This window comes from Lissotriton helveticus, chromosome 4_1 (assembly GCF_964261635.1).
Source record: "Lissotriton helveticus chromosome 4_1, aLisHel1.1, whole genome shotgun sequence".
In the NCBI taxonomy this organism is placed as follows: Eukaryota; Metazoa; Chordata; class Amphibia; order Caudata; family Salamandridae; genus Lissotriton; species Lissotriton helveticus.
Genome location: NC_136063.1, coordinates 2047002866 through 2047029120, shown reverse-complemented (window position 1 = coordinate 2047029120; position 26255 = coordinate 2047002866). Strand labels below are relative to the sequence as shown.

Below are 26255 nucleotides of genomic sequence, written 5' to 3'. Positions count from 1 at the left end.
TCAACTGTAAAGAAACTACTTTGCAAAATACACTTAAAAACCATACACACAAAAAAAGAGGATGGACTAAAAATACTGTCTCATCATTGACAAATGCAGCGGTTGCTTGGTTGGATATGATGGAGAACGCTTTACAATTACATTTCAAAATGTGTAAGCCTAAACAATATTACAAAAAAATGTTATAAAAGGCAACAAAAAAAAATCTAAGTATGAATATTATAAAATTTTAAATATGAGGATTGCATGAAATCTTTACAGAGACAGGACAGGTATTCTTCTCAACACATGACAAATCTGAATGCCTAAACTTATTTTACTTCGTTTTATTGGTTTATTTACCCAACATTCTATGTGACTATTACTAAGCAAACCAACAACCCACCTTCAGTCTAACAATATTTATGCATTTTCATTCCGATTAGAAAAGCTTAAGAAATGTACTAGAGAAGGAATGATAGTCTACATGACAGTATGAACATTCTAAAACAAAGAGGCATTACTTTTTACAAATGGGAGTTTCCTCATTTTATATTTTACAGGTGCAATAAACATTTGCAATATTGATGTCTTAAATAAGTCGTGTCCACACTTCATAAAAAACACTAAAGTGTTTTTTTTTTTTTACTTTTCAGTAAAAAAAAAACAACAACAATCAGATCACTATCCTTTATATGGCTTTCCAATGAAAAAAGCCTCTGCTTTAAGACTCTGGGTAAAGGTTGCCTAAACAGCCTTTATACATGGTAGAAGACAAAGTATCAGTTTTGCTGATCAAATTGCTCACATATACATAAATTAATAAATTAACAAGTATCAATCAGCAGCAAGAAGCCTCCTCTTAAAATGGTATAAATATGCAACCAAAGCACCATACTAACCGCATTTCTAATACAAGACACTGAGCGGGAGTCCTAACACACCCCTGGTGCATGAAACAATGCTTGAAGATATGTTTGTTTACGCCTAGACGTCTCAGTGCCAAATTATGTTTGCACACTCAAAAATCAGAGCAGCCCAAATGTCCAATCACGTGAATGCACAAAGGTTGTTCAATCAATGAGCAAGCTCATTTATTTTCTATTAAAACCTGGAGTATTTTTTTTTTTTCAAGAACGAAAATAAAAAGTTGATCGTACTAGCCCTTATGTATTCATTGCAACATTTGTTTTGATACTTTGGTTAGAGTGAGTAGCCGTTTCATACACGCATTAAAAACAAGTGCCAAATACAGACACCAATAAAAAATATTGTCTTACTAGGATACAATGTTTCAGCATTAAAGTGCTAATAAGATGGGGGAGTATGTCTGAAACACGTGTTCCGAACTCAATAGTTGCATAAGTTTTTATCTGAACAATAATTTAACTCTTCCTCCCATTTTAGTTTTCATTGAATTTGTACTATTTCAACACGTGTTTCAGCATCAGTCGAATGAATGAAAAAACAAGCACATTTCTCATTCAGATAGGATCTTCTGAATCTCTGTAAACGTTACTGTATTTCCAAACTAACAAAATGTCCTTATTTAAAAGCTAGGTTTGAGGACGTGGGGGGCACAAAATCTTTATTTCCCTTAAAAAAAAAAATATATAAAAAGATCGTTCCGCAATCCATGTTGAATAAGTAAAATGAATCTAAATGTTGGCTTTGTTTCAGCTCTTAAGCAGTTCAGTATGATTCTGGTATAACAAATTCGAATTCTGTACTGCAGTCAGATGTGCTTGATTTAGGAATGTGTTGCCCTCCATGTGGTTCGAAAGCATCTTCCCAATTCATAGGCTTTGGAGGTGAGCTTGACTTTTTTTCCTCTGAAGTAACCTCTTCTTTTACTTTGTCAACGTTATAAACAAGCCCTGCATCATTCCTCTCAGGAGCACTGCTTGAAGGATCTGGATTCGCATTGTGAGCATAATTATATGGTCTAATTGGCAAGGTCTTGCATGGGTGAAGATGATAAATCTTAGGGTCTCTGGTAGGGTCTAGATTATGGACTGACCTGATATGCGAAGACATAACTTGATAGTTGATAAACAGTTTGCCACATGTCAAGCACTGATACCGTTTCTCCCCTGTGTGGAGAATTTCATGCTTTGTACGGTATTCTGCCATAGGAAAGACTTTCTCACAGTAATGACAAGGATATTTCTTTTCCCAAGAATGACAATTATAATGTCTTTTCAAGCTTGTTAGACCCTCATAGGATCTTTTACACACAATGCAAATATAGTAAACCCTTCCATCTACACTGAGCTCATAATGGTCTTCATGTTTTATTTTCACACGTTTGCTGTCTGGAGAACCATCAATCGATCGGGGCAGCTCAACTGCACCATCGTCTTCATCAGGGTCCTCCTTAATTGGAATGACAATGTCATATGTATCTTCCCCAATGTTGGCGTAAACCTTGCAACCAGTGGATAGTCCTCCAATATCAGTTGGAGTATCTAACGTTATGATTTTCTTGCCATCCATGATGTGCTGAGACACTGTTCCTGAATCAACTAAGCAGTCTTTGCCATTTTCAGGATGAATATTTTTAATTTTTATTTTTAACTCTCCTGGTTTGGAGATTTTTTTCTCAGTAAACGTTGCCATTTGTGGGCTCTGAAGTCCTAGTGCATTGAAACCGGTCATTTTCTCTATGTTTGTGCGATGAATAAAAGGGGTCAATGACAAATCGGGGCTACTGGCGCAACTGCTATTAGGAATAATTATAGGTTTCATTGAAAAGTTACTATTCATTGGTAACTGCTGTACAACCATATTAGTTGTAGGAACAAGGTTTTGCCAGGATAGGTAGTTCGTTCCAGATGAATTAAACGGATTTTGGCTTAGCAGCAATGTGCTAGGCATCACATGATTTTGAAACGGGCCAAACGTTGCAACACTAGCTGGCTTTTGGATAGGGCTTGATATATTGACAGATGAACTTGGTTGTGCTGGTATAGTACCCTCTGAAGGCAAGTTGCTTGAAGACTTTGAAGGAGACTCAGCAGAAGCGCTACTGTTGGTCAGCTGTTGGGTGGGCACTTCAACTACATCTGGGCTGGTACTTTTTGGTGTTATTTCCATACTGTTTAATCCAGTTAACTTGGGTGGTACAAGTTCGGAACAAAAAATGACATCATCATCAATGTCTTTTCCTTTATCCTCACATTCACTGGGTTTATCTGGTCCTTTGACATATTCATTGGAGGTGACAACTGCCTTGGGTACAATAGGTTCTGTACTTATATCATTCTCTTTAGTGAGTACATCTTTCGCAGGGGCCTCTATGGCACTCTTATCAATTTCAAGGACATTTTTGTTCAAATTAGAAGATGAGGCTTCCACACAGTTATTCTTGGCACAACCTCCCATGTTTTTCACCTGGGACAAAGGAATTCCAAGGTCTGCAATAAACTTAACTCCCAATATTTTTCCGGAATTTATCAACTCTTCCAGGAGATTGGAGCGGACGCGGACAAGTTTAGAACTGTAAATGTAGTTAAGTATTTCTTCAAAAATCTCAGCTCTAACAATATTCAGTTCCACAACTTGACATGGAACAGAAAACAGATGGTGAAAGTATGTGCTTGATGCTGAAAGAATATTTCTGTGGGCTCTAAATTTTTTGTCCTCCACGACTACAGTGACATCACAAAAGATTCCTTCCATACGTTGCTCATTTAAAGACGTCAAAAGTGCACCAGAGTACTGGGTATCTGTGACTGAAATCAGCTTTCGTCTCTCCATGCCTATAAAGCGGAGGAAAAAAAAGTGAACATTACCGATTTGGATTCAATAAATGTTACATTATTTACATAATAATATACATACTATCTTACACAAGCTACAGAATCATTGAACTCTACAGCAGGATGGGTTTGCACGCATCATTATGTCCAGGTCTTCTTTAAAACAACTATAGGCATACTCATAACTTTCTCATGGAGACTTGAAAGGGCAAACTTGTAATCACCTCACTTTGGAGGCACCTACAGTAATGATATTCCTGATTAGATATTTTCATGAACACAAAATAGTAATGTTTTTCTTTTAAACCAACTCTCATTAGCATTCATTATCTCATTTGGGTCTATCTTTATGACCACTGCTACCTAATTCAAACTAAGTGGTATTAATTATTCTTCATAACACCAGACTACAGCCCTTTATCTGTTTGGATGGCCTGTCGTTTAATTTTCTCACTGCTGTATAATGCACAGACATACTTACAGAACACTTAAGACGATTAAACAAAAAACTGACGTAAGTAATGACTTTGTCTGCAATTGTAGCATCAGTCTATTTTTGCTGGTAAATCGCACTTCACACTATTACACCAAGGTCGTTCTCAGGAGGATTATAATCCACTCACTTTATATTAACACTGACCATTTAAAAAGCACTCCACAAACCTAATGGTACCTACTGCTCTTTCTGCATTTCTATTTTACAAACCTATTCTATGTTGTGCACAGCTTCATATTTTGTCAGCTTAAATATCATTGCTTCTGTCATAACAGATTAAATGTTCCTAGATCTTTTACAATTCTTGGAGTATTCCATGCTGATGCTATCCCAATTTTATTAGCAATTTCTACAACAAAGCTATACATTCTACTGGATACATGTAAATGAAATGTAAGTTAAGTAATAGTTCTAGTATGGACCATAGGCCATCCACGTGCAATCTTCTGAAAATGTGAAGCTGTCTAATTCTTCAAGCAAGGTACCATCACTAACATTTAAAAATTCTGAATTATTTTTCTATTCTAGTGTCACAAAAGACAATTATGTTAATCGTGATTCATGTTTATCAACCAAATTAAAAAAAGAAAGAGTAAGAACAATCCTAGGACCACAGATGAATGAAAAGATGGCGAAACTACACCAGTGAACTCATCTCACAATTTTGGGCCATATCAGAGGAAGGTGCTCGACTGCTGGCCCGTAGTTCATATTGCTTTTGTACTGAACTGCAAAGTGCTTTGACAGGTTCAGTAATCAAATATTTTTCTTGGGGTCTGAAGAGAAGAAGTTTAATTGAATAATGACCTTTTTCTCAGACAAAGTGGCTATGCCAAGTTGGCAGTTGTTGGAGGTCATGGTACCTGTTTGAAGTCTGATTGCACAATATGATGGAATACGTTCAGGGGTGGCACTTGAATACTATGCAGGCGCTGAACCATGGGCAAATCTAAAAAAAACTCTAACACACTCATCCTTTTGAGAGAATGTATTAAAAGAGCTTCCTTGGCACTGAGAAATTTGCGTTTTTGTTTCTATGTCAAATGTAGGTTAGGTTGCAAAGGTATCTTTGTTACCGTGCTTATTTAGTTTGAGAAAAAGAAAGAAAAGGAGGACAATAAGGAAGGATCCCATCCCGACCATATGACACACACAAAAAGACCATAGTAAAGGCAAGGGAGTCTGTAGTACATTAGTTATCATTACCCATACTAGCAGCACTTATTTGAAGCAACCTGCAGGGCAACAAGAGGGAATGACGGGTTTTGTGGGAACAAGGAGCACTCAGAGGAAAGATGGAGAGGCAGAAGGGAGATACATCAGAGCTATGGGCAAGAGGAAGAAGGAATATATACATGGGGGAGCGTCGAGAGTGGGTGGCAGGCAGGGGGAATGAGTTTTCAGGGGAAGAGGAAAAAGAACATCTGGCATGTGGGAAGAGGGAGGAATGAGAAGGGGTGGTTGGGACGCTCAGCCCCAAGCATGCTAAACAGGGGAGGAAGGCAGACAGAGAGTATTAGTTGTAAAGTAGTCATTCATGCAGTTAAATGCAAACACTGCATAAGAAGATACACCCCAGTAGCCACAAACCCTCAGAAGAGAGTGAAATACTCCAGGACATGAAAGAGGTTGGTCCAAAGGAATTATCAGTGGAAGGGGTGAAAAACAAAGTATATTGTACGTAAAAGGTCTATGAAGATAGTTGTTCTGTCAAAACAGACCTAACCAGCTTTGGCAAACACAGTAGGTCTCACGTAACCATTATTGGGCTTTGCCAATGCTTGCTTTTATCCCCAGTAGGCTCCCATATACAGGTATGCAGTACAGTACAGACGTGGAAGAGAACATAGAAAGATGTATATATATTTTTTTAAGAATTCTTGATTTACCATTCCAAGGTGGCGGTTAGCCATTTCAGAACAGTTAATTAAAAAAAGTCTATGTGCTGAATGCCCTGCAAATGTGGATAATCAAGTGGCCCGGCAATATTGTGCCAATGCTGAACACACACTTTTTTTTTTAAATATTCAAAGGGGAGGATTGGAATGTTGATAGTAAGGGGACACTGTACACTGAATCTGCTGGGTCATCCACAAATATAAAAAATAAAGTGATTTGGGGAGGGATAAGCAAGGACAGTAAATATTCCCTCTCAAGTGCTAAATAAAACAAAAATATCGCACATCAACAGTAGTACAAATCATCTAAACAGTAAAAAAAAAGCATGCTCTAGTGACGGGACAAAAAAGAAGAATGGGGATCAAAGCCTGAAAATGGACAGGTAACTCGGATAGAAAAGAAAGTCATCTGATCATGAGCAAGGGGCTAGCGCACTGTCCATTCTACTATAGACAATAGGTCTTAAATAGAGAGAAAAAGCGGTCAGCAGACGAGTCCATAGTCCTCTGCTCAAATTCTCCCTTACTACAGCGCTATTTTCATACAAGTCCAGCAAGCGTGGCCTGCTACTCAAATAAAAACACTTCCCAGCACCACACATCTGAAATGTGGAGGAATGAAAAATTCCTTTGTATTCCACTGGAGCACAGTGCTTCACTTGTAGGCAATATGGCAGGACAATGCCATTTAGGAGAATCTATGCAAGCATTGCAACATGGATGGTGACAGAACAGACAGTCCTATCAAAACAAAGATTTGGAGAAAAACAACTACACGTCAATGTAGGATCGTTTATATATACACTTGTACAGGTAATCCTCTAAAAAGGCCTATGAAAAGAAACGTGTAGTGAATGAGAGAGTGAGCGACAGGGTCATACTGGGATGCAAAATAGGCCCCAATACCCAAATAAAGTGGGGCCTTTTAGTAAATTAGAAAACTAAAAAAAAGTGACTCATGTCAGCAAATTGGGGCGGTTTTTATCTTACAAAGACAGGCTGTCTACGTTTTTTGCATGGTATGGAAGCCTCCATGGATTTCAGTTTGATTCAAGCAATGCTAGCGTTAATATCAGGGAAATCAATAGTAAAATCTTGCCCATCAGACTGTGAATGAGGCCCACAAACAACCAAAAAAACAGTCCATAACTGACCTAAAGGAGGATCTGAAAGGAAGGCAGACTGGCACCCAATAGGGTGGCAAAGAAGCTGGTCTGCGGGCGGCGAGGAAGGGAGCGTGCAGGCGCGATCCACAAGAGGCCCCCTGCTGCCGACCTCAATGGTGGCAGAGAGAGAGTTCAGAGTGACGAGTTCAGTATGCGGGCAGCGTGGTAAAGAGCAGGCTGCGGCAACGACAGTCTGCAAAGGGAGCAAGAAGCTCTCTGAAAGGCCCGGTAAAAGTCAGCTTTGAATGCTTAACAGCTGACTTTAAAAGTGCCTTTCTTCCTGCCGGGTTTGTGACATCACTGAGGCTATGAGTAAACACAAATGAGCCTCTGGAACACGCGCAGTAATGCTGCTATCGCGCTAACTCCAGCGGCCCTCTTTTGTGTTTACTGAGTCTCGGGTAGCCCGCTACAAATGGAACAGCTGTGCTATGGTTTCATGCAAAAGGTCAGAGGTCCGCCTTGTAAGGTGTGCCGACCCGCTGTAGTGTTTAATGAGTTCGTTCACCCTGGTGTTTAAAGATCCTGCCAGATGTTGGGTGATCAGAGATGTCCTGAGCATTCAGTCAGCCACCCACTTGCAGAGAAGAGGTCCTGGCAGAGGACCCATGTCACCCTGTTTATTGCTGTGCCACACGGCAGTCGTGTGGTTTATGAGAATCTATACATGTTCTGCCAGATGGTCAGAAGGAACGCCTTCAATGCCAAGCAAATCTCCTGCAACTTCAACAAGTTGATTTGTAGAAGGGTCTCCTTTGGAGACCGGAGTCCTCTGATCGCCTACAATCCCAGATGACCACACCAGCAGAGCCACAACGGATCTGTCACAAACAGTTCGCTATGGGAGGGGTCTGCCGCCAGTCCAATTTTTTTTCCAGCCACTACTGCAGATTTTTAACGGTCTCCTCTGAAACCTGGGTGGAGCCTGAAAGGATACCTTTGTGCTGAGCCCTCTAAGATTTGAGATGTCACTGAAGAGCCTGCATTGCCATCTGGCGTGGTCCACAAGCAGGATGCCAAGAAGCCGAACAGCCACTCTCACCGAGATACAGGTCAAAGGTTGAAATATTGAGGTCATAGCCTGAATGTCCTTGACTCGATAGGGGAGGGAAGGCTTGGATGCGCACCGTTCCCAGAATGACTGATAAAGGGGAGCTGCTGTGAAGGAATCAGGCAGGTCTTCGGCACGTCGATGGAAAAGCGCAACTATGTCAACATGTCGTATGGAGGTGGTTTACGACTGTTTGAGGTGAACCTACTTTCAGCAACCAGTTATCGATGTGTGGGAAGTCTGGTATTCCTAACCTCCGCAGATGGGATGCATCTACCACCATCACCCTAATAAACACCTGGTAAGGCCACCGAGAACGTAAAGTGATTTTGGACTACCTGAAACTGAAAGTAACATCTGAGAGACTGCAGGATGGGGACAGTGATGTGAAAATAGGAGCCCTGCAAATCCACGGCCACCATCCAGTCACTTGGATCAGGGCAGTCAGAACTTGGGCTAGGAGGAGCATTGTGAACTTGCCCTTCTGGAGGAAAAAGTTCATAGGATAAAGATCACGGATGGGATACAGGCCTCCATCAGCACTAGGAATGGGAGTAACAGCCAGTCCCAATCTCTGCTACCACCCCCTTGACTAAGAGAGCTAAAACTTCTCCAGAGTATGGACAAGTAGTCCTCCAGGAGGTGATGTGGTGCGGGTGGCAAATCCAAGGGATATGACATGAAGAGTAGGGAATAACTGTGTTCCACTGGTCGGATGTGATGCTCCACGGGGAGAAAGGCAATACGACCTCCCACCAGGCGATTGGGTCTTGGCCATCTTGAAATAAAGGCTCACGGTTCCACCGAACAACTTGGGGGATGGCTGGCAAGATGTCTGCCACCTTGACCCACAGCGCATGCAACTACCTCCCTAGGAGACAGCTAACGCGACAGATGAAAATATTATCTTTGCACTGGTCGCCATTCTATCTGGCAGGGCGGTCAGAAATGCATTGGGGTTTATTCAGCTGGTGGAGGATTGCACCACTAGGCAGTCAACAGAGGGTGTTGAAGGAGGAAGGCAGGTTAGCAAGGCATAGGTCTGTGCTCCAATGCAAACTGCCTAGTTACGGACGGGCAAGATCCTGGTTTTGGCAACAGTGTGTTAATGCCTCGTTGAAGGTCAGTAGACGTTCTTGCCTGGTTCTGGGTGAAGCATTGAGCTCAAAGCCGAAACTGACCTCGGAGTGAGGTTTAGTGGCACAGTCAGCATCTGGGGTGGATCCGCTGGCAGGAGACCTTCTGGCAGCCACCTCGGATCCTTAGGGCTCAGAGGCGCTCTGGAGGGATTTGGTACAGTAGAAAAATATGTGACTCATGGCCTCTCGGAACTCCCAAATTTGTTGAGAGTTGCTGCAGAACCAGGGAAGTCAAGGAGCAATGGAATCAGGGCTGGAATCAGTTTGAGTCCAAGACAGAACTTGCAACCTAGAGGTAACTAGCACAACGTGAGACTTTGAAAGGGGGTGGGAGAAGGGGGGGAGTGGGGGAGTGGTGTAACAAAATGGAGAAGAGTTTGGACTATTTGCAACTCTTGGACTCACAGCAACTAGGACTTCAACAAAGACTGGTCAAGAGAGCGGTGTCGGCAACGCTCTGTGCCATTAAATTCACCAACACCATCCAGTTTTTGAGTTTTCTCGGTGTTCCGCAAGGTAAGGCTTGGCTGTGGGGTCGTAGGTGACTTTGTTTCTTCTTCACTCTTCGATGAAAGGGCTTGGAGTCATGCTTGGAGACGAGACATCTGAGCCAGACCTCCAGGGGGTCAATCACTGGCATCTGCTCATGGCAGTCCTTATATGGTTTGGACCATGTCTTTTTAGGAGAGGACATGTCCCTACCACACTGGAAGAATTTGAAGGGGAAAAAAAACACTGTCAGAACTGACAGAGGAAGGAGGCGACCTTCCGATCAGTGTAAGACAGCTGCTATGAAAATCTTCTGAATCCAGTCTGGCGCCTGTGAAAATTCACAACGTCAAAAATCTGCGGTTAGAGATCTATCCCATATTATATCAATATATACACAAGGTGCTCCTTCATCCTCCACATGCCATGCATTTTCATTTAGGGAGCTTCAGAGAGCTTTAATGGTGTAAGAAATCGTGTCTTCTCAGTAGGTTGTTACAAGATAGAAGGAGGCCCTTGAGTTAGATAGTGGCCAAGGGCGTTGACAGAAAAACGGAACAGTGTTTACATCTACTGGACTCAAACAAGAAAAGAAAAACAGATACAGTTCCATATTGCAGAATTTATCATCCCAATGTAATGCTCACAAAAAATCATGTAATCATCAAGGAAGAGAAAGTAGCAAAGTGCAATGGTCCAAAGAAACCAATCTAGGAAATGTGGCAAATCTCCATCACAGCTTCACAGGCAAATGGATAAAAACCATGCACCAAGCGTTCAGCTCACTTTTATATTAACCTGCAGCAAAAAAAGCTACTTCAACAATGAATGTTTTGAAGCTTAAACCCAAACCATGGGCAGATGTATGCTTGCAGGAGGTCGAACTCTTGTTTTTTCACAAACCGAAGCCAATTCTCCATTACTAGAGGGCAAGAAGGGGAATCAGGGGTCATTGTGAACTCCTTCCAGGTCCACTTGCCCATACCAGATGAGAAGGGAAGCATAAAACAAGAAAGATGAGAGAGGAGCAAAGACCGAGAAGATAGAAAAGTGAGAAATATCACAGATAAGAGAGGTTTACTTGACAAATGCTGTTACAATAGTGTGGAATTTATAAAATATCTACTCTTTCGAAAGGTGAGATGGTTTCAGACGTTCTATAAAAGAAATGCACTTTTCCCTTTTGTGTCATGCAGGTGTTACACATTATAACCATCTTCTCATATCATAGCTCTGATAACAGTCTCTCTGTTTTGCCAAGTTTGGATTCGAGAAAAGCTGTGATTTTGCCCCTTTTCCACAAATTTACAGAGGGGGTCTGCAAGTGGACAGGGTGGCACTCTGAAAAAGGGAGGAAATTACTACTGACCAGGAGTAAAACTTTTTCATAGTGGGAAAAGGTGCATAAGGAAAGTGAATTTTCAATTGCTTAGCAGAATCGTGCATTAGCAAGTCCATGTGTTCATTGGCTCCGGTAAAAGTGGAAATCACAAAAGTTTGGTATGAGTAGTTTTCAAGCTTAATTCTATAAATTTGTGAATTTTTGAAGTATGTGAATCTGGACAAGTGCAATGACATACACTTAAAGATGCACTTTCATGACTTACTTAGTTAAATGGTGTTCCTAATGTATTTTCATGCTGCCCATGGTGGTCATTCAACATTTTTCCATGTTTACCCTACATGATGCTTCAGATAAATGGTTTCTAAATTTGCACAATAATTGAGCAAAACTTTTTAGTTCGGATTTTTTTGGCATGCATTGCGTTTTGAAAGCAATCAATTTCATGCTTCTGCATGTATGTGCATATAATCACGGGATCCTCTCGAAACATAAACAAGCATTTGCAATGCAATAGGTCTTCAAATTGCGAGATTTTGAGATATCGGCATTGTAAATGACAATGTCTTATTTTTGGTTTTCTTTTTGAAACAAAAATAAAACGTGTTGTCATTTACAATGCCAATAGCATTAGCGTGAGTTTAACCCCTTCGATGCTCATGACGAGCTCAGCTCATCATGCAGTACACTGCTCGTGTGCTCATGACGAGCTGAGCTCGTCATGAAAAATGGGAATAAATCAGCTGCAGCACAGAGGGGGAATTGCTGCAGCACTGATGGTGTTAAGCTATTGGAATTGTAAATGACAATGCCTTTTATCTATCTGTTTTGCTAATTAAAACTTAATAAAAGGCATCATCATTTACAATGTCAATAGCTCAAAGTCTTGATCATTTCTTCAATCTCTGTCAGAAACGCAGACCAACCTCGACCCTCAATGTATCGGCCCCGGCTCATATGGCCCTGTCAGATGAATGTACATTCTACTTGTGTATCACTGAATGTGTGTGTTAGTGTGAGGACGTTTGTGTGCATCTGCGTGTAGTAGATGGTAGGTGTATGTATTTGTGTGTGTGTGTGTGTGTGTGTGTGTGTGTGTGTGTGTCTGGGTACGTGCTTATGTGTATTTGTGTTCTTGGAGGGGGTGATTTTGGTATATATGCGAGTATTTATTTTTGTATATGTGAGTGTGTGTGTGCCTGTGTTTCTGTGTGTGTAATATCTGCGTAATCTTAATTGTGTACTAGTGTGTGTGTGTGAGAATGTAACTGTGTGTTAGGTTGTGGAGTAGTGTGTGTAAGTGTGTGTGTGTCCCTCTCCTTTCTGCACCGGGTTGCCTTGGCTGACTTTTCCTATGCAATACCAATACATTAATATAAGAATGTTATAGCAGCACCAGTGGTATGGACTTACAGTGCGGGCGGGCAGAAGGGGCAGTGTGAGCAGCCAACAGCATGCCGTATACAGTGTGGTAAGTGTGGACCCGTGCCTGAAGCAGAGAGAGCCTCCTGCGCACCGCCACGTTTGCAAGCCCTCGCCACTGATGTTGTAACCACACAGCCCCCAAAAAAGCAGCCTTAGAAATATTCATAACATGCAGCATCTCCGAGGGGCAGGACGACGGTAGGAGTCTATTGCTACAAGTCCTGGCCCACGTGATTGGCGAATTAATTAATTCAGCACATCAGTTAAGAAACACTGCATCGTCCTCAATCTTCCAAGCAAAAAGGACTATCAGACTTGAGACCAGAGAAGATCCCAAGAATCTAATATACAAAGGGTTAACAGTCTCTATTCTCGGCACTGCTGTCTTTCTGAACAGCATCTTGGTAAGTAAAGATGTTTTACTTTATTTCGGGAGTTCTATTCTTAATTAACTTAGCTGTCATATGATTGATAAATAGCACCCTGTGCTTCCTGCTCTACGGCCATACACCAGTCAGGAGTCAGTATGGATGATATCCCGACCGTCTCGCTATAAATGAAAGAGACCTATTGCATTGCTCTCCTTAAACCCCATATTTAAGCACATGATTTTTCTCCTTTCGCATACTCCAGTTTTATGGATTGTAACCCTCGCTTTAGGACAAGAAGCAGCACACACACATACATACTGGTTACACAGTTAAACAGGACAAGCAACAGCACAGACACACAAACCCGCACTAGGTACACCCAGAATAGCAGCACAGACACACCAACTCACACTAGGTGCACACAGAACAGCGGCACACACACACTTGGTGCACACAGAACAGCAGCACACACACACACACAAACACACACTAGGTGCACATTGAATAGCAGTACAGAAACACCAACCCCCAACTATGTACACACAAAAGAGCAGCAGAGTCGCACACTTGGTATACACAGCAGTGATAGTGGCACTGCCGCCTGTTCCTTCAGGATACACCCCAGCGCCAGAACTCCCATCGCTGTTACTCACGTTGCCCAGTGCTGCAGCTATAGCACTGTTCCCCCGTGGTGAGAGTTACCAGATCCGAAGACCAGCACGCACCATTTTGCCCAAGGTAAACAGTGCAACAGCGAGGCACGCTCTGCTGCTCTTTCCCTGGAAGAATGCAATGACCTCTGGGTGTGCCTCGGCACCAGCCGCTACACAGCGCTAGGAAGCAGAACACTGCCCACCCCCATAGCCCCAGAGTTTGGTGCAGAGACAACAGTGGACTGTCCAAATAGGACACAGAGGCAGGGGCACAGAGTGGGGGGACGAGGGGTGCACCGCGTGTGAGCACACAAATAAGTGAACGGCAACTCTGTGAGAGGGGGAGGGGTGGGAATTATACATAGAACTGTAAACAGGATTAAGTATGCAGTACTCTTTGTCGAACCTACAAAAATAAAGGGCTGAGTTAAATATAAATAAATAAAGTGAGCGCGGTGTCCCTATCGGGCGCCACACTCATTACTGGTAGGGACGGGTGACTGTGTCCTTACAGATCCTCGTCTCTCAAACCCCAGACCAGGTCCTGCCTTCCTTGTGTCCGGCGGATCTCCCTCCTGTGTCTACTATAGACCCTCCCCCTTTCCCAAGTCCACCCCCACACGCAGGGCCGCCCCTAAATGGTAAACAAAGGAGCCTGTAGCCTTAGCGATGCGTCCTGTTTGGTGCGGAATATGTAATTTAAATATGTTGGAGAGCAAACAGCTGCAGCTTGTTTCATTATCGGCAGACAGATTCCCCCTACAACGTTTACATTTGGAAGCCGCTTGTAAACTGCGTGGGTTATAGTCACTGTGCAATTGCCGCACGGTTGCTTACGTAAACTATTAAGAAGCCAGTGCCTTCAGTGAATGTCTGCTTATTTAGAAACACCACTGTAATTCGATAGATTTTAGCATTGGTTTGTTGGATGCACATAGCTGCGTGCTTTTTGCGATGTCCACAAAATGTAATTTCAGCTTCAGAAGTATAAAGGATCGGTCTGGGACACAGCACCGGAGGTAAACGCACAGACTAATGGAGGCTTTGTGGCCGAATAAAACGCAGTGAAAGAACAAGTCACAGGGGCAGTCCTAGCCGGGGAGAAGCGAGCTCTGTGCGGCGCGGCTGCTGAAAACTGAGCTTGCAAAACTTCGCTAGAGCCCGATACTGCCGCCTACTCTCCCTCGCACTCTCAGTCTCTGTCAGAAACCAGCCCATACATGCACGGCTCCAGTGAACTGGAAAAGCAAACACAGCAGCCTTTAAAAACACGACTTCGGAAACATGATCCGTCACTACACGCCTCCTTTAGATAAGAAATACCCTCACACCAGCCGTCAAGCAAACAATCCAGTCCGGATGGGCCGTCCCAAAAGGAGACAGGGTGGCAACAATCGAAGGTCGCTATACAAAAGGGGATGATGGACGGAGGTCAGCGTTTAGCATAAACAATGACGCCAGCCAGTGAAAATAATGGACGGGGCTTCAAATCCTCTTCTGAAATCTCCTCTACCACAATATGACCCGCAGAGAGCATGCGCGCTGCACCGCTAGGCGAGACCTAAAAAGCTGAAAACTTTAAATTCTGTAAACAGGTGTACACTTTTTATACTGAAACTAGTCAATAATGCAAGCTGAGCTCACAGACTTTCCGAGGAGCGCCTGGCCGAACAGTTAAGTCTTCAGTAATAATGAATCAAGCACTGGCAAAGTCAACAAGTCTCGCCTATGAGAGTGAATTAGTTTAGGTAATGTTTTACTGCCGTTTTGTACAACAGCGCAGCTTCTGTGCGCATGGCTAAAAAACAATTACAAATAAAATGCAAAGAGATGGCCAGTGCTAAAGCGTTTAAAAAATGTATAAACAGGGGAATGGGTTGGGGGAGGGGCAACATGGAGGGAGAGAGGGCGAGAGAGGAGGACACGGGTGGAGGAGAGGACAAAGAGCAATGGAGAAGCACAAGGAGAACAAAGGGTGGGCGGGAGGGGAAGCAAGCTGAAAATTGAGGGTAGGCGGAAAGCACTGGAAAATCAAGATGACAACAGAGGGTTGGTGGGGCACTTTGCTGAATAAGGATGGTGGGTGGATGGGTCTCTAAAAGCAGATAGGCATGGGAGGGTGGGCGGAAGTGGTTGAGGGAGCAAGCTCACAATGAAGGGGGTGCAGGATGGTCTGGGGCTGTAAGCGAACAACTGAAGGTAGGCAGGAGAGGCTGGAGCAGAAAGCTGCCATCAGAGGATGGGTGAGAGCGGCTGGAGCAGAGAGCTGACAAATGGTGGTGGGAGGGTGTGTTGGCAGCAAGTTGGCAGCAAGTTAATAATGATAGCTGTCTGGGAGAGGCTGGGGCAGCAAGCTAATCATGAAGGGTGGGAGGTGCTAAATTTTTTTATTTGTTGAAAAAAGAATATAATTTAGAACAGAACATTTGAAAAAGAAAACACTGGAATTCACCAGTTAACTGAAGTAACTATAACGTGCAATTTCGCCATGCACAGTCTTGTCATAAATTATGTAATTCCAGATTTCATCAGTGATATTATTAATGCGGTCATTAAATAGGTCAAGAGTGATGTAATATTTGAGGCATTAAGCAGTGCAGGACAAGGATGTGAGTCATAGTTCCGTCATGATACCAATTAGAGTTACTTCAGTTAACCAATAACTGGTTAATTTCAGTGTTTTTAATTAAATAAAATTATGCTTTAACTGACATTTCAATCTATTATATAACTTTAACCGTAGGTTTCTTCAGTGTATTTTTAAGCTTTGCAATATAAATAAGAATCCCAGTTTTTTTTTAAAGTTTTTTTTTTATTTTTTTAACATTTTCATCTGTATTTATCCCTATTTATTTCCAGTATTTATGCACATTTATTTTTTCATATTAGGGAGAGCTGGAACTGCAAATGGTATTTTTCAACTTTTTTTCCATGAGAAAAGGTATGCGTTCTCTAATTAGATTGTATGAAGGCTTCTCAGAAAACTTTATACATTTTAACAATACGTGTCATTTGCAGGATTACCGCTACATCGCAGCCCGTCATATAAATGAAGGGCACAATGTTTCATTTGCGGCAGGAAAGTTGTGAAACATACTTTTTGAAAAAGTAAAATGCTTCTATGCATGAGAACCATCAGGTCTGTGTGTCAAGACATATCCAATATTATAAAAGATCAGAATTCACTATTGTCTCCAAATGACAGTGTAATACCAAGATAATAATTAAGATTTACGAATACCTGCTAGCTATCTTGCATAGAAACTTTTCACATGGAAAAAAGGGCCTTCCCCACTTTTCTCCCACATGGTAAGAAGTTTCTACTTTTTTATGAAGATAGCTGGACACTCAGACGAGCAGATACACAACATCGCAACATTTGCAGGAGTTAAATTCACGTGGACCACATATTAAACAATTGTGACCTTCTACTAACATTTTTGCAGCAGGTGCATTATCCAGCAAAGCAATTTTACAGGCAGTGTAACCATTTACGTGGCGGTAATGCACATGTCCCTACAGGAAAATCCCAACATTGAGCAGTTTTTGCTTTAGAAGAACTATTGTTACTTACCTGTAAACTGTGGTTCTCTAGTATTGGTGTCTTTCATAGATTCACATGCTTGAAAATTTCCCGTCGTCGAAGTGGGAGCCCCACGGTAAATAAAATAGCAATAAAACTAATAATATATGTATATAAAAACAAAAGTACATACATTCTGATACCAAAAATACTTCTAAGTACCAAGGTTAGCATTAACACACAGGAATATATTAGAAGAAAAAAAACTTTCATAGCATATCCATGTCATTATGCCAGTCCAAACTACAGCCAATCAGGCGCAAGCACCCCTCTAGAACCTTCTCAGAGGCTCAGGCCCTTAGATTTTCTACCGCACGTCGTGTGAAGGGAGTCTCCCTGAGCCTTGCTCAGTTTTCTACTTCTTTGTGGATTTCTACAGTTTTTGGGATATCTTCAAGTAAGAAGTCTTTGTTTCGTCCATGTGCTTCTTGTGGGAAATTGACTCTTCTCAGAAGACCCTCACAAGAAGTGTATTTACTTCCTCTATCCAGAGCATGAGGTAGGCAAATGTAAAATTTGCAGGACTTTCTCCACCAAGACCCTTAAGGACAGGGAAGGGTGTCTCCTTCTGTGGTTGCCGAGGTTGAAGGATAAGGATTCGCCTCTTTCTGATGCAGAAAGCCTTGCGTCAGGTGTGTCTAGAGCCACTTCTAAACGTAGCAGTGTGCAGGATTTGCCATATCCATTCCTGAAGAAGAGGAAACTTCAACTTCAGAAGGCTCCTGTTGTGTCTCTACCTCTTCCTGCTACGCCTACGCCCTCGAGATCGGACTCTCAGGCGACCACGGCTCCTGTTACGCCTGTTTCCACTAAAAAACATGCTAAATCGTCAACGGGAGCGTCGACGGTTGTTCCAACGATGATATGCCGTCTCTAGCCCTCTGACGACAACAGTGACGACGACTTGTACCAGTGGGTCGTCGACGGCGGCTGCGTCGAAGTTGTCAGTGTCGATGATGGTATGTGTGAGCTTCTTAGAAGATACTTTTTAATATTCGTTGGTGTGTTTATGAAAGTGTCACTGTGTGGTATAAAGTAAACTCTCCTTAAAGTAAGCACTGTGCTCTACTGCTATCAACTTCATTACTCAAAGAATATTTCAGTGAGTTTTCAGGTGTTTGATGCAGATAAAAGCAGTCTGTAGTAGGTAATTTGTTTTGGAACGAGCAATCACTATTTTTTTTTAGGAACTTGGCTTTTTCTGAACTGCTGTATACAGATTGAACACCTTACTCCAAGAGAGAATATATATTTGTGGTTGATTGAGAATGTGAACTATGATAGCTGTAAAGCGTAGGGGTTGGGCAAATGTTGCACATAAAGTATGCTTTCTACACCTAAGGAACTTGTATCTGTGATTGCAGTAATAATAGCTGATATTCTACCAAACTATTTTATACTTACTGTCAGGCCTCTAATGTCATAGTATGTTTTTAGCCCAATATGCAGAAACCTGAAGCTTGGATGATGTCATCAATGATTTAATATGAGATGCCATCAGTGATGTTCTAGAACATGTCGTATATGAGGTCATCAGCAGTGCGTGGTGGGGTGCAATCTAGAGAGAAGATAGAGATCTAGAGGCAGAGAGATCTAGAGGCAGAGAGATCTAGAGGCAGAGAGATCTAGAGGCAGAGAGATCTAGAGGCAGAGAGATCTAGAGGCAGAGAGATCTAGAGGCAGAGAGATCTAGAGGCAGAGAGATCTAGATACATCGTCAGATCAACAGAGATATATAGATAGTGGGATGATCAGGTGCTCCACTGAGCTATTTTGAGTAAATGGTCAGAAAACATGGTCATGTGGGATCGCTATATCGAGGACATATTTGTGCAATGGAGAGGTGAAGTCGATGTAGCGAAACGCTTTGTGGGAGAATTGTGATTCTCCTATTACTATGACCAGAGAATCTGGACTTCATTAAAGATACCTTATATTATAGCTATAACATTTCCCGTTATCATGGTTTTCTGTTTGGGGGTGTGGCCAACTGCCGAACATTGCGGTTGCCTTCTAAAGAAGCTCCGGACTCTGGCTGAGAATATCCCGAAGAACCGCCATATACCGTGATCTCTGCCGCCCTTTGAAGCAGCGGACAGCAGCAGCTACCTGGTGCTGCCAGACGGGTCCCTTTTGGATTTTCGGTGCTGTCTGGTCTGGGGATCGGACGGACCGTACCGATTGAGGCCTGCAGGACAACGTGCGGCCTAGGGCGACCCGGCCGGCAGAGGTGAGGTTACCCAGCTGGGGTAGGACACTGCCGTAAGCTACGAAGCGGGATGCCGCGTTGACCGAGCGGCGCCGCACACAGCTGCTGACAGGAGGATTTCAGCGTCCACGCAAGCACCGAGGATTGGGCCTACGCGGGGCTCTGTGGCTGAAGGGTGAGCCGAGCACGGAGGTGGCTAGAAGTTAGCTGCGAGTGGGGGGAAAAACAGAATCCGGTGACAGAGGCTCAGCGGTGTGGTGGGGACCTTTCCCCCCCACCCATCCCCCAAGAAAGTACTGCCACCGGAGGACCGCTTGGGCGCAGGTGTCAGCACATGGAGACGCGCTTGTGACTGACGCCACGATCAGCGGGGTGAAACTGCCAAAGAGAGGAGGTGAGGACAGATGGAGCATCAGCACTGGCGCTGGAGTGCCCTGCTGGGGGGACGTTTTCTTTGCGCTGCTGTGGTGCATGGGGTCTGGGACCCCCCCCTCCTTGTTTGTGTGCTTGGTCGGACCCGTGGTGATGAGACTAGGGTTCATGCTACAGAGCAGAGAGGTGCAGACCGGAGTCCTACGGTCCAGAACGGAGTGAAGTTCTACCACGGAACACGCGGTGTGCTGATGGAGGGGAGCATTGCACAGAGGAAGTGGCCAGGTCTTGTGCGAGCTTGCTTTGGCGATGGCAGCGAGTACTACTCGGTCAGGCCGCCCCCATTGTCCGGAACAGGGCGACTGCACACGCTGAGATGGGGCGAGTGAAGGGCAAACAACATGACACCGATGCTGGAGTGGATTGCGTCCCTGACACGGCAATGACGTCGGATGGCTCCCAGCAGGCCGGAGGCGCTTCGTCTACTAGCGTAGCGGGGGCGACGGATAAGCTAGACCAGATTTTACAAGAAGTGCGTGACTCTTGGAAATCCATAGAAGCTCAAATAGGCGCGCTTACATCTGGTCTGTCGCTGCTCCGGGCGGATCATGCCAAGCTTGCAGACAAGGTAAAGGAGCATGCAGTGGAACTCAAAGCCTTATCCCCTCAGCAAAACCAAAACACTGCTGATATTAAACAACTCCAATCCCAGGTACCCACCCTCATGGACCGAGTTGAGGATGTGGAAGGGAGAGCACGGAGGAATAACATCCGCGTGATAGGTCTGCCGGAGAGAAGTGAAGGGGCAGGTGCGGCTCGATACATGGAGGATTGGTTCAGGGACCATGTGCTTTCAGAGGTCCTTTCTGATCACTTCTACATTGAACGGGCGCACAGGATACCCACGGGCCGTCCGAAGCCGGGAGCCCAGCCGAGGCCACTCATAATTAAGCTGCTGAACTACAGGTACCGGGACGTGCTGCTGCATAAGTCAAGAGAAATACCGCAAATTAACTTTGAAAACACCAAAGTCTCATTGTATCCGGATTACACGCTTCTAGTACAGAAACAACGCTCCTCCTTCTTATCAGTCAAGAAGAAACTACGAGACCTGAACTTGCAATACGCTCTCCTCTTCCCAGCGCGGTTGAGGGATATTGATGAACTGAAAACATATTTCTTCGAAAGCCCAGGAGACGTGGAGGAATGGTTGAAGGTGACGGAGCTGGGGAGACAATCACTGGCTAACTCTCATTCCTCGACGTCCACGAGGCAAGGGGGCCTTGCGGCGGGGCGCCTTGCTTCCAGGCGACTACGCAAAAGGAATACACAACTCAGTCCAACGACCCAACAGGTGTGATGCGACAGGGAGACGGCGATTCTAGCGGTCTCCTCCTTCCGTACCACAAAACAGATCGGTGACCAGAATACATCTGAAGCGGACACCCAGAAATCGGGCTCGGAGGGAAGTGTGGCCCTGTTCCCCTCTGCGGACGGACTGATTCCCTAAAGAGAATGGACAGTACTATGGACACGCAACTGAACAGTAACGTATACTGCCGCGCTATTCACACCATCACAGGCATTGTACCAATTGTAATTACGGCCCGGGGGCTGGTTGAAAACCAAGGTAACTCAGGGTAGAGGGTTGCGCTGCATGGGTAGGTTTGGCCACATACCCCAGTATGCGAACACTTTGCATAAATGTTACACAGGTTCCTTTGTTTCCTGTTTTGTTAGGTGGTCCTGTATAGTTCTACGACCGGACCGAGCATTGGGGATTGTTGGGGAGGGTAATGGTCCTGCGGGGTGCACTTTCTTGCGCTCGCACGGCATTACATTAGACTCGCTGCCTACATGGCGGCCGCATTCAGTCACATATTGCACATACAGAATAAATTTACCATAATAACATGGAATGTTAGGGGCCCGTGGTCTGCTCAGAAGCGGCACAGAATACATGCGCAGTTGTTGAGACGCAAGGCGCAGATAGTGTTCCTGCAAGAGTGCCACTTGATTGAGTCGGAAGTAGGGAAGTTGCGTAAAAAATTGAGGGGTCAGGTGTTCTCCACTAAGTATTCTGGGTTTGCACGAGGCGCCACAATATGGATCAGACATGGGGTGCCGTTGACGGAACAGAGTAGACCAACAGGGAAGGTACGTCATGGTCAGGGGCTCCCTGGATGACCAAATGGTAGTACTGGGCTCAATATATGCGCCCAACTCGGAGCTAGACATGTTCCTATGGAAGTTGTCGACTGCACTGGTGGGGTGGGCGACTGCACTGGTGGGGTGGGAGAATTACCCATGGATTATAGGTGGGGATTGTAATGCTGTGATGGATGTACTGCTGGATAGATCGCACCCTCTTCTGCATGGGACGGGCGTATGTAAACAGGCGAAGGCATGGTGTAAATGGGCGGAGGGCTGGCGGTTATGCGACGTACGGAGGATGAGGCACCCGACACACAGGGAATACTCTTTCTACTCGCCAGTACACATGTTGCACACCCGAATCGACAGGATGTACTATTCCAACACCATTGCACCTGACCACCACATATCTAGCGAAGACTTTCTCTGACCATGGTCCCTTAGAAGTGGTAATGGGTTGGGCAGGGCGCCCACCCCGGTGCCAACGAACAAGTTACTTACCTTCGGTAACGCTTTTTCTGGTAGATACTATATCTGCCTGTGGATTCCTCACCTTGTGAATACCCCTTGCGTCAGCAACATTCGGAAATTCTTTTTTCGTAGCCTCGCGCCGACGTGGACTCCTGACGTCATAGAGACACGACCTCGCTCGCGACTCCGCTGACGTCACCGACGCCTATAATAGGCCCACGCCGGCGTGATGACATCAGTTCCGCCCTTTTTTCCGTGCCATCGAGGCACACGGACGGACCAATGACAGTAGAAATATACAAGTATACATAGTACACAATAATCAAGGCAAAACACACCGTGTTAAGCAAAAACAGGAAAGCAATTGGAACATTTCCTTGACAACAAAATATATATACATTACATCACAGTAACTCTGGCATAGAAGAGTGGACAACGGGGAGGCGGGTGGGTCAGTGAGGAATCCACAGGCAGATATAGTATCTACCAGAAAAAGCGTTACCGAAGGTAAGTAACTTGTTCTTCTGATAGATACATCTGCCGTGTGGATTCCTCACCTTGTGAATAGAGTCCCACAGCAGTCCCCACTCCCGGAGGAGGGTGTCCACTCTTCTAAACCAGGAAATCCTGAAGGACAGAGCGCGCAAAGTGACCCTCCCTCCTCACTTCGGAATCCAAGCAGTAATGCTTCGCGAAAGTGTGGAGGGAAGACCAAGTTGCCGCTCTACAAATATCTTCTACAGGCACACCTCTAGCCAACGCAGAGGTTGATGACTTAGCCCTTGTAGAATGAGCCCTTATACCCTCTGGTGGTTCCTTACCGGCCAAAGAGTAGCAGATCTTTATGCAGAGGACGATCCATCTTGACAAGGTTCTTTTATGGACCGCTCTTCCTTTCTTGCAGCCAGCAAACCCAACGAAGAGCTGGTCTTCCAAACGAAAGTCCTTGGATCTGTCCAAGTAAAAGGACACCGCCCTCTTAGGGTCCAGACGGTGCAGTCTCTCTTCCTCCGTAGAAGGGTGAGGGGGAGGATAGAAGGAAGGTAAAGTAATGGACTGCCCTAGGTGGAAGGGAGTCACCACCTTAGGCAGAAAAGCAGCCCTGGTCCTGAGAACCAATCGATCAGCATGTATGGACAAGAAAGGGGGCTTGTGACAAAGAGCTTGAAGCTCACTTACCCTCCTTGCCGAGGTTATTGCAACGAGGAAGACTGTTTTAATGGTAAGAAGCCTCAAGGGACATTTGTGGAGAGGCTCGAAAGGAGCACCCATCAAAAAGGTCAAGACCAGATTCAAGTCCCACTGAGGCACAATAAAAGGGACAGGAGGAAACTTATTTATAAGGCCCTTTAAAAACCTTAAAACCACAGGTGACTTAAAAAGAGAAGGCTGGTCAGGCAAACAGAGAAAAGCTGACAGCGCAGAAAGATAACCTTTCACCGTGGCAACAGCAAGACCCTGCTGAGCCAGAGAAAGGGCAAACTGGAGAACGTGAGACAAATGGGCCTTCAAAGGATCAATAGACCTTTCCCCACACCACGAGACAAATTTCGCCCATCTATAAGAATAGATGGACTTAGTGGAGTCACGCCTGGCTGACAAGATGACATCCACAACGTCAGGCGGGAGGGAAAAGGAAATCAGGTTGCCCCGTTCAATCTCCAGGCATGAAGGTATAATGTCTGGAGGTGGGGGTGTAGAACCTGCCCCATCATCTGAGAGAGGAGGTCTGCCCTGAGAGGGAGACGGAGCGGCGGGTGAGAGGAGAGGTGGAGAAGATCCGTATACCACACCCTTCTTGGCCAATCCGGGGCGACCAATATGACTTGGGCCCGGTCTAGGCGAATCTTCCTCAGAACCCGAGGAATCAAGGGTATGGGGGGAAACGCGTAAAGGAGTTGACCTCTCCAACTCAACTGAAATGCGTCCCCGAAGGCTCCTTGCATCGGATACTGGAGACTGCAGAAAGACATGCAGTGCGCATTCTCGTGAGTGGCGAACAGGTCCACCCGAGGAGTCCCCCACATCCGAAAGATGTCGTGAACCACCTCCGGGTGAAGCCTCCACTCGTGGTCGGCAGAGAACTGCCGACTGAGACTGTCTGCACGAACGTTCAGAACCCCGGCCAGATGATTTGCCATCAGACAAATCTGATGGTCCTGAACCCAGGACCAGAGACGCAGAGCCTCTCTGCAGAGACACTGCGACCCCACTCCTCCCTGCTTGTTGATGTACCACATCGCGGTCGTGTTGTCCGTTAGGACCTGAACAGACTGACCGCGAAGGGAAGGGAGGAAGGCCTTGAGCGCCAAACGTATCGCCCGCAATTCTAGAAGGTTGATGTGAAGCAACCTTTCCTCTGGAGACCAAAGGCCCTTGACCTCCAGATCCCCCAGATGAGCACCCCACCCGAGAGTGGATGCATCCGATATCACCGTGGCCACCGATGGGGGAAGTTGAAAAGGCTTTCCTTGGGACAGAATGCCTTCCACGCCCCACCAAGACAGATCCGCTGCAGCTTCTCTGGAGATCCTCACTGACTCCCTGAGATCTCCGTTGTGCTGATACCACTGCTTGCGGAGGCACCACTGGAGCGCCCTCATGCGCCAGCGTGCATGGTTGACCAACAAAATGCATGAAGCCATCAGACCGAGCAGGCGAAGGACCTTCAGGACTGGAACGACCGCTCCATTGTAAAATAAAGGAATCATCTCCTGTATGTCGCGAATCCTTTGAGGGGGAGGGAATGCACGACATACGGTTGTGTCCAGTACTGCACCTATGAACAGGTTGCGCTGGGAGGGCACCAGGTGAGACTTGGGTACATTTATTGAAAAACCCAACCTGTACAACAACTGGGTTGTCTCCTGCAGATGATGAAGCACAACCTCTGACGACTCCGCTTTGATCAGCCAATCGTCTAGATACGGGAATACCGGAATCCCCGATCTTCTGAGATGCGCCGCCACCACTGCTATCACCTTGGTGAAGACCCGAGGTGCAGTAGTAAGTCCAAACGGAAGGACCGCAAACTGGTAGTGTTGTGACCCAACCGTAAAACGGAGATACCTCCTGTGCGACTTCAGGATTGGGATATGAAAGTACGCATCCTGCAAGTCGAGTGACACCATCCAGTCTTCTTCCAGCAGAGCCTGAAGAACCTGAGCAAGGGTGAGCATCTTGAATTTCTCCTGCTTCAGATAAAAATTCAAGATCCTGAGATCCAGGATCGGACGAAGCCTGCCATCCTTCTTGGGAATCAGGAAATACCGGGAGTAGCATCCCTGACCCCTTTCCTGCTCTGGAACCACCTCTATCGCACCTTTTCTCAAAAGTGTTTGGACTTCCTCCTGTAGGAGTAACAGATGTTCCTCTGAGCAATATCCCTGGCAAGGAGGGTAATTGGGAGGGAATTCCCGAAAGGGAAGGGCATACCCATTTTCCACGCGATTGAGAACCCAAAGATCTGATGTAACCGATTCCCAATCTCGTAGAAAGTAGGTAAGCCGACCCCCCACTGGACCCACATGATCCTGAATGGCGGATCTAGGGCTGCTTTTCTGTGGCTGGGGGGTTGGAGGAGGTGGAGGAGGAAGAGACCTGACGACCTCGAGGACGTGTTCTCTGCTTCCCTCTGTAAGACCTATACAAGGTATTCTGCTGCTGCTGTTGTTGCTGCTGAGCAGGTCTATACGA

At 45.2% G+C, this 26255-nt stretch overlaps 1 protein-coding gene across 14 annotated transcripts in view; it reads right to left on the bottom strand.

Annotated features, from left to right (window-relative positions):
- LOC144829510 (transcriptional regulator Kaiso-like) overlaps positions 1–26255 on the bottom strand; it is a 253207-nt gene that overhangs the window by 80206 nt on the left and 146746 nt on the right. For 7 of the 14 annotated variants that reach the window (XM_078688726.1, XM_078688724.1, XM_078688722.1 and 4 more), the window contains one exon: positions 315–3740. The exons of the other annotated variants lie outside the window; for them this stretch is intronic. In XM_078688726.1, the coding sequence (XP_078544852.1) occupies positions 1672–3738 (2067 nt within the window). In that variant the 5' untranslated portion in view covers positions 3739–3740 and the 3' untranslated portion in view covers positions 315–1671. Of the gene's footprint in view, positions 1–314; positions 3741–26255 lie in introns of those variants that run through there. 14 annotated transcript variants of the gene reach the window in all.